The sequence below is a fragment of the Talpa europaea genome (genome assembly GCF_964194135.1).
Source record: "Talpa europaea genome assembly, chromosome: 15".
NCBI lineage: Eukaryota > Metazoa > Chordata > Mammalia > Eulipotyphla > Talpidae > Talpa > Talpa europaea.
The window spans coordinates 7,238,140-7,251,051 of NC_140083.1; the positions used below are offsets into that span (position 1 = coordinate 7,238,140).

The window sequence follows — 12,912 nt, forward strand, 5'->3', positions numbered from 1 at the left end:
CAGAGTGCCTTTGCTGGTTCCGCTTCCTTGTCTTCCCCTTCCTGGCCTGACCTGCTCCTCTTCCCTCAAAGCACAAAATCATGTCACCTCTTGGGTAATTTTCCCTGACCTGCACCCCCATGGCTACTTCGCCTGACATCTTGCTCCTTCAGGTGAGGTTCCTGAGAGAGTGAGAGGATGGGTCTGCACATCTTCACCGTTCTCCTGAGAAGGAGAGCTCAGGTGCAGCACTAGGAAGGACTTGATGTAGCACAGGAAATGGGAGCTGCCAGTTGGGAGCCAGTTTCCTGCTTGGGCACTTAAAACATGACCTTGGGCAACTAGCTCAACCTCTTGGTGTGCTCTGTCATCTGGGGGCCTCCATAGTGCCTCCCTCCCTTGCAGATCACCGGGAAGGTTGAAGGGAATACACATGTAAAGTACAACATAATACAGCGGTTAAGAACACATATTCTGGAGCCAGGCTGTCTGGGTTCAAACCATGCTCCATTACATAGGCAATCTAAGTGGAAAGGAGAAAGGATCTGAGGGTTAAAGAAAGGAAAACAAATTAAAGCCACACTGTGAAGCCACTACCTCCCACCAGAATTAAAATGGAAATGACGGTGTTGAAAGCACCTTTCATACACAGTTGATTGTAGTGTTTGGAAAACTAATATCTGCTCTGCTAACTTAACCCATGCCCCCCCTTATTCCAATACCCCCCCCCCCGGAGGTATAGACACGTGGTAGAAATGCGTGTGCACCAGATGACGTGTAGTAAGATGTAACATGAATATTCAGAGGAACATGATCCCTTAACAGCCAAAAGTGATTAGCTCAAACAAATTCTGTATGTTTATAAAATGGAAGAACAGATAAATTGCAATGTGTGTGTGTTACACAAATATGATGTATAAAACCAGACAGAAAAACTATTCTATGATTGCTTTTTCCCCCCTAGGTTCAAAAACAAAACACCAAAACTCTATGGAATTTGAAGTCAGCATAGTGGCAGCCTTTGTCAGGGGAGCAGAGAGGGAGCAAGGCCCGAGGGTGCCCCTGGAGTTCTGTTGCTTGATCTAATTTGATGATCATGTGGCTGGCTGTATTTCCCTTGTGAAGTCACTTTATTGTATGCTTGTGATGTGTGCATCCATATCTAAGTATGTTAAATTTCCATTTAAAACTTTACATTAAATCAGAAGGCTTGAGAATTTTGGAGTTCACTTTTCCACTTGCTGAGTCTCCCTGAAATTAAAGATTTCATAGTTTAAAAAGTATAGGTGTTCACTGTAAGACTAGCAAATGAACAAATTTGGCTTCCAATTGCAGTTGTGTCTTCAAGGCAGCAAAAAGATCTCAAAGGAAACAGGAACCTCAGGCAGCATGCTTTGCAGTGATTGTTCTCGTTTATCCTGCTTCCTGACAGCCACTGTCACAGATGCTTAGACTACATTAAGTTACATATCAAACTGTGGTTTGGACCTAGAATTGTTTTGGTTTTTGTTTTTAACTTTTCTCAAAGTGATGCCGCACTATCATCCTGCAGATCAGTTTTGATGGTTTTAAAGTTTGATTGAAGAATGAGTTTTATGTGATCCAGCTGTGAGATATAAAAGACATGCCTAAAGGTGCTTGAGTGAGTGTTCGTTGTAATTGATGCCTTTGCTTATTGCTTTGGTGTCCATGATGCTGTTTTAGTAACTTAGTGAGTTTCATCTTTGAGTGGAATTTGTTTTGTTTAGTCTGCATTATGCTCAGATTGGTGATTGAAACCCTTATACTTTCATAGAACATTGCTCCATAGCTCTTCCCTTTGCTGCTATTTTTATATCACATGAATCATTGCACATTGAAGCCATCTGCAAGGCCTGAATGGAAGAAGATAAAAGTTGCCATCACGTAGATTGACACTTGAAAAGCTGTTATTCATTCAGAGTTTATTCTTGATTATCCTTTATATTTTAAAGTCTCACACTTCAAGCTGGTTGCCAAAATCTCTGAGCCAAAAGTATCTCTGATTCACAGTTTCTTTTAGCTGAACATTGGGCCAAAGGAGGAATTCGTTCTGTGTCACCGGAGGAGCCAGTTAGGACCTCATTCTAGTTCAACTGAGATGATAAGAACAGCCAGTCCCACATCTATTTTGAAAGTACGTTGGCTTAATCAGCTCAGTTAGCCAGCCGGTTTGGCATGTACTTCATAGAGAATAGTAAAAGCGGAGGGTTCTTAAATTGCCAGATGAATACTTCAAAATTAGTGTCTTTTTCAATTCCTACAGTGTATCACACCTGTTAGGTATTTGTCAAAAATATTTTTCTACACAGCAACTTTCTTGAAGATGTTGGGATGTTGAAGACGTGTTGAAGATGTCCTGGGATGTTGCATGAGAGTCATTCTTGAAAACACACACCCACACACTCTCTCCCATTGTGGAGGTGAGCATTTATGTTGTGTGGGGGTTAGTCAGGTCCCTTACAACCTTGCCTGGCAGTTTTTCTAAATGGAGCTTTGCTCTGGGCCACTGAAGGATGAGTTCCCCTCAGCAGAATTAGCTGAAACTTCATGAGGGGGATGCAGACTGAGATTGATGAGAGATTGACTAGAGATTGGTTTCAGAGATGCTTCTTTAAATTTTAAGCCAAGTGCCCTTTGTTCCTGTCTCTTCTTCATAAATAGTACTGGAATTTGTTGGCAACTCAGCAGTCATAAACTGAAACTAATAGAGGGAATGAAATGTGAAGACTCCCTCACTTCCTGAAATGTTAACCAAAAAATACAGTGATCTCCCCAACTCAAGACAACAAACTTCACTTTTGCAATGGAATTAAATGGAATTAGAAAGCTCTACTAAGACGCTAGGAATAATGGTAGTATTTTTATGTCTTCGGTTATCCTAATGTTATTCCAGTGTGATTTTGGGTAAGTCACTTAGTGTTTCTGAAGCTCCCATTTTGCTAATGTATTATAAATATTCAAAGACCAAAATGCTGTTTATAAAGTCTAACATTTTAAACATACATTAACATCTTTGGTTTTTTCTCTTTGAAGGGACAACTAAATTTTGCTTCAAGACACACTGCCAATGATTGGGGTGGGAGGGACTTTAATTACTCTATATAATTCTGTGAAATAATTGCATTTATTTTGTTTCTTTGCCTAGCAGACAGAAGGGGGCGCACAGACAGATGGCCAGCCATCACAGACACAAAGTAGTGAGAACTCAGAGAGTAAATCTACCCCCAAACGGCTGCATGTCTCTAATATTCCTTTCCGCTTCCGGGACCCCGACCTCCGACAGATGTTTGGGGTAAGTTTATGAAATCCTTTAATGGGTTTTATAGTTAAGACATAATTTTATCCACTAGGTGTGCTCTTAGTCATTAGACTAAGAGGGTCTAATGACTATAGATTGAGAAGGATCTTGAATACTTCATCAATCTTTAGAAACTTTTCCTGTGGCCTACTCTATTCTAGACACTAACCTTAAAGGTTTCATCTATGTAAGATTGACCCTGTCCTGGCTTGGCTGGGACTGAGGTTGCTTAGGATAAGAGACTTTCATCACTAAAACCGTAAAAAAGATATCAATCCCTAATTCCCAGTGTGTTGCGAATCAAATGAAATAATATCTGCGAAAGCAAACATAGTACCTTTGCTTCCTTGCTCATAATTCACTGTCCGGAGCAGTATCTAAAATCATGTATAGAAGGTTAGTTGGCTGCCCCTAATGTGTTCCTTCAGCTCTTCCTTTTCTCCTGAAATCACGTCATGAAACAAAGTATAAAAACAAAGATTTAAGCTGTTGGGAAGTGAACATCTACCTAGAGTCTTGGTTTTGTTTTTTTTGCACCCATGTGTTATTGCCTATTTTAATTTGGTCAAACTCTTAACTTGAAATAGAACCAAAAGATTATCAGTCTTTTTTTTTTTTTTTTTAAAGTCTTGGTGTGGCCAATTCATAGTGACAAGGCCCTGGGGTAAAGTTCTGTCACTCACTGCTGAAGCTTGGGGTGTTTTCCATAAAGAAAGACAGCCAGGCTTGAGATTTAGTAATGTTTTTGAAGGACTTGAACCAGTTCTCCAGATGAAGGGCAGTATTAAGAGTTTAGGTTACTTTTAAGAAGAAGCGTCCTGGAATGTGAGTGATTCGGTTCTCTCCTGAATTATCAGAGATAATATGGTATATTCATCTCTGGAGGGCTGAGAAAAGGGATACATTCTCATCTGCCAGCAGTGTGTTTCCCCTTGAAGATCTGCCAAACCATTTCAGTGATTTCTTGAAATGTATTATATGCCCTTTGAATAGGTATTAGGTGAAAAAAAATCCTTAAAGGGATACCTGCTGCTATGTTTTCTTGCACATGATAAATTCCTATTACTTATGAGACAGCAGCGTGGCTAAGAGGGATTCCATGCTCCGTTTTATTTCCATTTTATTAGCTCTGTAAACTTGATGAATAGATTCTTTCAGCCTCATTTTCCTTAACCATAAAAGGAAAGCAGCCTTTCCTTTGGAAGGTTGTTGTTAAGGATGCATGGGGAAATGGAAAAGAAACAAACTTGTAAAACACCCTACAAATTTGATTTTTAATAGGGTAAGTTTAGAAATAAAATTAAAATACCCTCCTAGGCTAAGACATTTTCTTCTTTCTTTGATTTATCTCATTTTCTATTAAATGATGAGACTGGAATCAAGCCCAAAAGCCACACTCTAGAGCAGTGGGCTCTTCTACATGTTTTTCGATGAAGATAGTAATGACTCAACCCACCAAGAAAGCATGATTCTCTTTTGTTCTTTTCATTTTTTAGATTTTTCACATTTCCAAAGTTTGGTTTGAAATCCAGTTGAGTATCTTCTGAAAATAGTTTCTACCTTTAGGAAAGGAGAAATTATCAGCTTGTGATAAGAAAAATCAGAAACTGATATTGGGACCTACAAACAGATTGAAACACGGAAGTTCAATAAGTAGTTTAAAGAAAGAAAAACCCCTGTTTCTTTTTTAGAAGAAAGTATGTGGATAAAATTCTAACCATAGATAAATGGTTTTATTTTTGTCTCTGCAGCAGTTTGGCAAAATCCTAGATGTAGAAATAATCTTTAATGAACGTGGCTCTAAGGTAAGCTCTATTTCAGTATTAAGTGTGCTTGGTTTCTTATTAGTTTTGTTTTATTTAAAATAGTAAGTGATCAGAACACTTAAGCTGTTTTTCAAGCCTACGATAAGTATCCCAGCTATCTAGCTTGGGGGAGATTATCTCTAAAAATAAACTATCACATGGCCAAACTTTAATACTTAAGTTGGGAGAGTTAGGGAATCTAGCAAGAGAAGTTTGTCAGGAGAGGGCATGGTAAGGAGGAGAGACGCAGGAGACTGCAGTCTCTTATGACCTACACTTGACTTGGGGTGCTTATTTTAAAGGAAGAGAGAAGACTGAAAAAAGTGAAATTCTGTGGCAATTCCATCCTGAATTCTGTCAGAGCAAGTCAACTTTTGAAAATTGAATGCTGAAATGACATACTTAAGTTACTCAGTTGACTTGCTCTCACCTGAATGTATGTCCTAATGGGGGTTGCGTGCAGTGGCCATGACCCAAGAGTTCTCTGTGCACTGACTTCTTCCTTTAGCTGTACCCAAGTAGGCAAACTGCAGGACGTGGAGTCACGTCAGACAATGCTGTGAGTTAGATTTTTTGCTTAAGAAATTAGTAATAGTGTACAATTTGACAGATGTATTCTTTTCTCAATGTGTTCTACATAAGAACTAAAGTTTTAATTAAGATGTGTTTTCGCCTAGCCATTTACCATCTTACATTCCCAATTTATATAGGTTGATTTAGAATTTTTAATGCATTGAAATAAGCAGTAGTGCTTTTAGGAATGAGGGAATAGCAAAGTATAACAAAAGTGTTATGAAAAAAACATTTGTTATGCTGATTTTTGAAAAGCTTTATCTGAAAGTTTTCTTCCTCGACAAATGAATACACCCCATAGACACAATCAGCTGTGGCCAAACTTTCAAATTTTTTTCCCTCCTCTGTAAAAAATACTTTGCAGTGTTCATTTCTACTTGCATTTTTTAGTGAGACTAATTTTTGGATTAATTTTCATTTATCATCTCTACTGAACTTTAAAAATAGCTGTTGCCTGTGATTAATCTCTACGACTATGTAACTTGAGAAAAGCTAAGTAAAGTAATAAATGATTAATATTTACCTCTCTTCAATTTCCTGCTTTGTATTCATCATACTTTGGGAATTAATAACATATATCTACAACGTTTTATATACTTCCCGCCCTATCCATACTAATACACATGTATGCACTGTCCTGGTGCTCCTGAATTATTACTTCCCTCCTTCATAGAATGCATTAACACTAAAAGTGGTTAATTCTGACTGTATTAATCGTTTGTTAATTATTATGGAGATAGATATACTCTAAGCTTCCAGCTTTCAGTTAAAACAAAAAAGATTAATATGCCTATACAGAACTTTCTCCAGCACTTAACTTGGTAAGTATTTCTAAAGTGATATTTTTTTCAGATTAACCAGTAAAACTGCTTATGCTTTTGTAATTTCCTCACATTGAGTTTCTATTACCTTGTTGTATCATTTCTTTTTTAATACAAGATGGAAAAATTACGGTGGTTTAGAGATGAGAGCACATGAATATAAAATAAATATGTGAAGATTATTCACCTCGCTGTTTATCTAAAGTAATTGTTTAAATGTTTTTGGTTTAAGTGTATGCACATAAAATATTCTTAATTAGACTCTAGACTTTTAACAAGAAGCCCAGTATAATTCCATCAGGCATTGAGGACTTTATCCTTACCAAAAAATCAGGTGATTGAATTTTGTGAAGCAAAGGAAATTGATCTTTCTCAAGGCTTCTTTCATTGACTTTAAGAATCTACCTACTGCCAGAAAAATTTAAATTTACCCAACCCAGTGACTTCTCCCCTGTAATCTTCATTTAAAATGACACAAGCCTTCCTTTTCTCTCGGAGGATGTAAGAGCATATACTGCGCCTCTCAGCTTGATGCTGTGTCCTCACTGCCCCTTTATCTTTGGGCTGATAAAGAGTAGACAGATTATGTACTAATTGGTTAACGTTTTTAAAACAAAACATAGCATTCAGGATTGCCTTGGATCTGCCTTCAGGAACTGACTGCAAAACCTAGCTTCATCCTTTGCTTTCTTAGCTGTTACCTAAATTTCTTTGATGGAATGGGTTCCCCTGGATCCACCTGAGATAAATTAATGAGTGCTTTTCTTCTTGTAAATGTAGTTTACATTTCTATGTTTCTTTTATGTTTGGGGTTGACTATAAAATTACATGTCTTAAGGAACCACTGAAAAGGAGACTTATGTGGTCCTGTTGTTTAATTAAGAGTTGCTCAGTCTTTTAACAGAGTGCTTTTCAGTACAGAAATTAGCTTTATTGAATTTCATTTTGGAGCAGTAGTGAAAAAACTAGCCACAAAGTATTTCTGAGATAGTAATATATGTAAAATAGTATTTAACCAAATGGCTCAGCAACAAAAAGGAACTCTTTACCATGTCTTATTTTTTATGAGAGACTGTTGGCCCAGGGTTTTTGAATACACCCACTTAAAAGCGCAAGCCAACACTGACACCACTATGTCCGCCCTGTCCTTGCCTGCCCATACCTCATCCAGCTTGTCTGGAGAGGAGACTTTCTGTTCTCTGTGAAGTAGTAGTTTTTTCTTTGACATTCATAGTCTGGATTTGGAATGAATATGTATTACTTATATGCATATATATAAATTTTATGATTTTTAAAAAAAATTATTTTCCTCTTCTTGGTAAAAACAAAGTCAGGTGTATCTAGTTTTCTATGACTGAAACAAAGGTATACTATCCTTTTAAAAATGTACAATTCAAAATGTACATTAAAACCTGTACCTATTAAAAATGTATATACATGTATGTAGCTGTGTTGAGTCCCCAGATTTCACCAGTCGTGACAAAGCACTAACACAAACAGTAAGAATATATTGGCAGAGTGGTCATGTGTCCTGGGTTGTCCGGGATAATCCCAGTTACACCTATTGTTTTAGCATAATTGTTTAATAATGTCCCCTTTCTCCCTCAGTGTTGTCCCAATTTAAACAATAAATCACATTGTCACTCTCCTTATAGATCCTTTGAGTAAAAGCTTTTTAAAAGCACCCTTATCAAAACCATTATAAAAGGAAAACGGAATTCTTGATGAGAAGTAGAAAGAAAAAAAGCACACATTGTTCATTAACCAGAATTGTCACTAGTATTCACATCTACATCCTTCTAGTCTTTTCCCCCACAGGCTCTTGAACAGAGCTTTAAATAATGGTCACCTAGTTCAAATCATAAGTATTCTAGACCTCGCTCTCTGTGCTAGGTACTTTTATGGCTGAGAACTTATTTTTTAGAAGTTTGTTCTAATTTTGAACTTCAGACTTCCTACTGTCCTACTCACCACCCAGCCCCATAAAAATTTACTTGTGATAATTATCAAGCATATTAAACAATGACAGGTTCTAGCATTTATATTTTCCATTAGATTTTGTCAAAATACTTTAGGTATAATTCACTTGAAGGCACATGTGTTCTAAGTATGGAATAAGTATAAAAGCTTTTCACCTCTTCCGACAGTGCCAATTATTAAGTCCCTGAAAGAACTAAAAATAGAGTACAGCAACAATTAAATTGAGATTTCTAGCAAATTTTTAGTTAATGTGTTCTCATTACTTCTCTCAGGTGGATTTCTGGAATGACGGAGATCTGAGTTTGTGTCAGACTTAAATTTCAGCTGGAGTTAGGGAAGATAAAACCTCCATTCCCTTTCCTCAGATATGAGTAATGTGCAATAGTTTCTTGTGAACTTCCTTGACTTTTGATTTCATGCAAAGGGAAATTATTTTATTTCTTTCATAATGTGGTCAAAATCTTATCTTTGAAATTGCATTAAGTAGCCCTTTGTGATTTTCAGTAAAATTTGGTAGGTAATGTATGGTGAAATGTTTTTCATTATACTTAAAACTAAAATAACAGTGCATGTATTTCCAAAGGGCTTAGCTTATTTTCTTTTGTTGCCATTTTATGGGTTTTAGTTTTCTTTTTCTTTTATTTATTTTTTAATTTCTGTGTTCTGGCCATACCCAGGAGAACCGTCTGCTTTTGATTTCTCCCTTAAAAGTTACATGGTAAATTTTCTTTCTCATTCTTCTGAGATGGAAAAATTCAAAGATTATACAAATTTTAAAAATATTTTTACAATGCTCATTCTATTGCTTGTTATTTATTGCAGTCTGAGGCCAGACTGAAAAGGTGACAGTTACTCGGCTATTAGATGTCTATGATGTCAATGATCAAGGCAGGTGATAAAGTCTCTGTAATAGTTGCTGGAAGCTTTAACCACAGCCATACTCCTGCCGGACATAGCAGCCCTCAGTTTCCAAAAGACAGCTGCGATAGCTGGTGGTGAATCACTGATCTGACTCTGGTATATTTGAATTAGCCACTGATATGTCACTGATATTTTGAATTATTGAAGTGGAAGGATTTGGGCGCTGAGAACCTCTGGTGAAAGCCTAAAGCATAGAGACCTGCAGCCTTGGCTGCCATGGCCACACTGAGGACCTGAAATGCAGTGAGTCTAAAGGGAAACATGCCCCAAGTAAAAACCATACAACAGCTTCAAAGACTTACCACCAAAAAAGAATGTTAACCATCTCACTAGCGTTGATGTTGACACCATGTTGCAATGATAGTATGTTGTTTATATTGGGTGAGATAAAATGCAGCATTATAATTAAGTTCACTTTTTCTACCTTTTACTGTGACCGGTGGAAATATATGGCTTAAGTTATTTTTCTATCAGCACTGGTGTAGACAAACATCCATTTTTAGTTATTTAATTTTATTTAAATTAAGGTTACTTAAATTTAATTACATCATTTTTTTAATAAAAATATTTTTTGCATGTCTGTTTTTAGGCTTAAATGCTTCCTCATATAAAGAGTTTGAGATTAAATCTAAGTTTGACTTTGTAGCTATTCAGACAGGTTATTATATTCCTGTTTGATATATGATCATTTTGAAGCTCTCCTAAGGAAAATGTGTTAGTGTAGAGAATTTTTAGTTTCTTTTTCAAAGCAAGGGATCATAATGACCTAACTTAGTGTGAATGAAAATATTGTAAAATAGCCTATTTTCCTGTTGGGACTTTCTTAAACCTGAATAGTCTGTGAGTAGCTTGAGTTTGGTTCCAGGTACAGTTTCAGAAGTGCTAAAATTTTATTGAAGAGATGGTATATTTAAAAAAATTGTTAGCATTTTATTTGCATTAATACTCTTGAAACCAAATTTTAAATGTGGCAAACAAACTTGAATGGAGTTGATGGGAAATGACCTGTTCAAAGTTTCATCATGAGAGAAAGGTATTAAAGAACAATACTATAAAAATGCCGATTCTATTTCTCATCTTCCAACTCACAGCCTTTAATTCTCAGAGGCATATAGTAATTGCCTATTGCTTCCAAGCAAATTTGGTGACTGAGTACCACCAGCTTTATTCCCTTACAATTACGGAGGCCACAGGTCCAAAGTGGGAGTGGGCTGCACTCCTTCAGCTGGCTCTAGGGGTTAATCTACTTCCTTTACTTCTCTAGCTTCTCGAGGCTGCACACCTTCCTTGACATGTCACTCCTGTCATCCTCAGGGCCAGCACTGGCCAGACCAGTCCTTCTCAGGATGCTGCAGTGTGATTCTGTCTTTCCTGCTTCCCTCTCACACATAAGCTCCCTGTGATTACACTGGGCCCACCTGGATAATCCAGGATAATCTCCCATCTCAAGATCATTAATTCAGTCATATTTGCAAAATCCCTTTTGCCATGTGAGGTAACATACTCACAGTTTCCAGGGATTAGGACATTGCCAACTTTGGTGAGGCCATTATTCTGCCTACCAAAAGGCCTATTTATCTTCAAAGGAAGAAAAGAAATCCTCTTACCTCAAGGTTTCGTCTCAGGAAGGCCCACAGTATCAGTAAGGCCATCTTCCTATTACCCTAGGTAAATATGTCTGTAAAGATTGCTTAATTGTTGTATCTTTGGTATCTGAATTAGCAGTTCCTCTGAAGTGCAGACACTTTTTCTTCACTTAAAAAAAAATACTTCATAAAGATTTGAAAATGAAATTTTGTTCCAGAATATTAAAGTATTATTGGGAAAATCTTGACTGAGCAGACATTAATGTTAAGCTTTAGCATTTGCTGACTGTAAAATGGCAATGCTTATAATGCCACTCTGCATTCTTTTGGATGCGGTTATTGTATCACAAATGTTCTGTTAACACGTTCCAGAAAGGAGCGTCACAGAACACATTTAGCAATTTGGCTTGAAAAATAAAATTAGGAGAATTTTAGGATGAATATAGTTTTGTAAATAGAAAACCGAACTGACATTTTAACGCATAATTTCTCATTTGTGGAGCTTGGGAAGAAGCTACAGGGAAGGAAGCCCTTCTGGATGCTGGGGTACTTAGCCTCAGCTTCACTCCTTTTCTTTACCATCAGAATGAAGCCAGCAGATCTGTCCTTTGTACCCAATGGTTGTATTTTAGAAACAAACAAGCATGTTCATATGACAGTGTGTAATTATCAGTCATAATGCTAAAATTAAAAAGCTAGCTATTAGTCTCCAGATAAATTGTTATCCAGCCATTAATTTATAATTCATTACTTTAATCCAGGCATAAAATGTAAGAAACTGTAAGAATCAATTGAATAGTGTACAATACTTCTAAAATGTGATGTAAAAACTGGTCACAATCTGTGACCTTTCTTAAAAGGTTAGACTGTCCCATTGGAGGGTTCTCTGGGATCGGAAATCTGGCTTCCTGTATTCTACATACTAGAGCTGATGACAAATGGTGTAATTTGCCCTGTGTACTTCGAGCTGTCAAAGAGACTGTAGCATGTAGATGCCAAAATTTCTTTCTGCATATGTATTCCCACCGATATTTTTAACGTATTTTGAACATTGCCTATAATATTCCATCCCAGGCAGCATACTTTTAAGCTTTCTGTCAGCTTAGCATTGCACTTTCTGGGGTCTTCGCGATGACACGTGGAAGGCAGATTTGATCCACTGGAATCCCCCAGGGAACATCTGACCTTATGCTCATTTAGAGTGATCAGAGCCTTCAAACTGATGGAGCTGCTTCAGAATACCTTATTGGGCAATACACACCACTAACGTCTTAGAGGAGAACATGTTTGTACATATAGGAGTACACCGGTGCTAAGTAACAAAGCAATACTTCACTAAAAATAAAGACCTCCAGGTTGTCTTATAACGGAATACTCAAAGAATTCTAAAGGAATAATAATGATGCTTTTGAAAATTGAGAACTTTCCCAGGAAATTCTAAGAATCTGCCACTTTTCCAAATGTAAATGACTTGAGAAAATGTTATGGTTGCAGAGTGGAAAGACAAAGCACCTAGAATAAAGCTGATAGAGTGCTTTATGGAATAGTCATGCAAGTATATAATAACTACTGTTGAAACTGATGATATGATCATGACCCCCATGTCAGATACAGTGTGAACAAAGGAATAAAATGGGTTTAACTCCCGACTCCTTGCTGTCTTAAATTTTGACATTAAAGCTCCTTTTTTTTTTTGAAGTGTCTACAACACACAGATTAATCCTAACTCAGGACAGCAACTGCATTGCTGTGAACGGTGCTCCTTTCCTCTTGAATACTGTTCAAGTGATGTCGCTAATATAGATCATGTTCCCATTGCCAGTTGGCTATTCCTTTTTTCTTTGTTTATGGAAAATTAATACATCAAATAGCAAATGTAGGCATCAACCGATGTATAATTTGGGTACGCAGTTTTCTGAAATACAGCT

The 12,912-nt window shown here is 37.0% G+C and overlaps 1 protein-coding gene across 37 annotated transcripts in view; it reads left to right on the forward strand.

The window, feature by feature from the left end:
- Nucleotides 1-12,912, forward strand: part of RBFOX2 (RNA binding fox-1 homolog 2) — a gene marked incomplete at its 5' end in the record, with an annotated part of 239,344 nt that overhangs the window by 203,332 nt on the left and 23,100 nt on the right. For 16 of the 37 annotated variants that reach the window (XM_084256411.1, XM_084256412.1, XM_084256447.1 and 13 more), the window contains 2 exons: nt 3,146-3,292; nt 5,050-5,103. The exons of 1 other annotated variant lie outside the window; for it this stretch is intronic. In XM_084256411.1, the coding sequence (XP_084112537.1) occupies nt 3,146-3,292; nt 5,050-5,103 (201 nt within the window). The remainder of the gene's footprint in view (nt 1-3,145; nt 3,293-5,049; nt 5,104-12,912) is intronic. 20 more of the 37 variants (XM_084256414.1, XM_084256420.1, XM_084256413.1 and 17 more) reach the window with 3 other exon arrangements.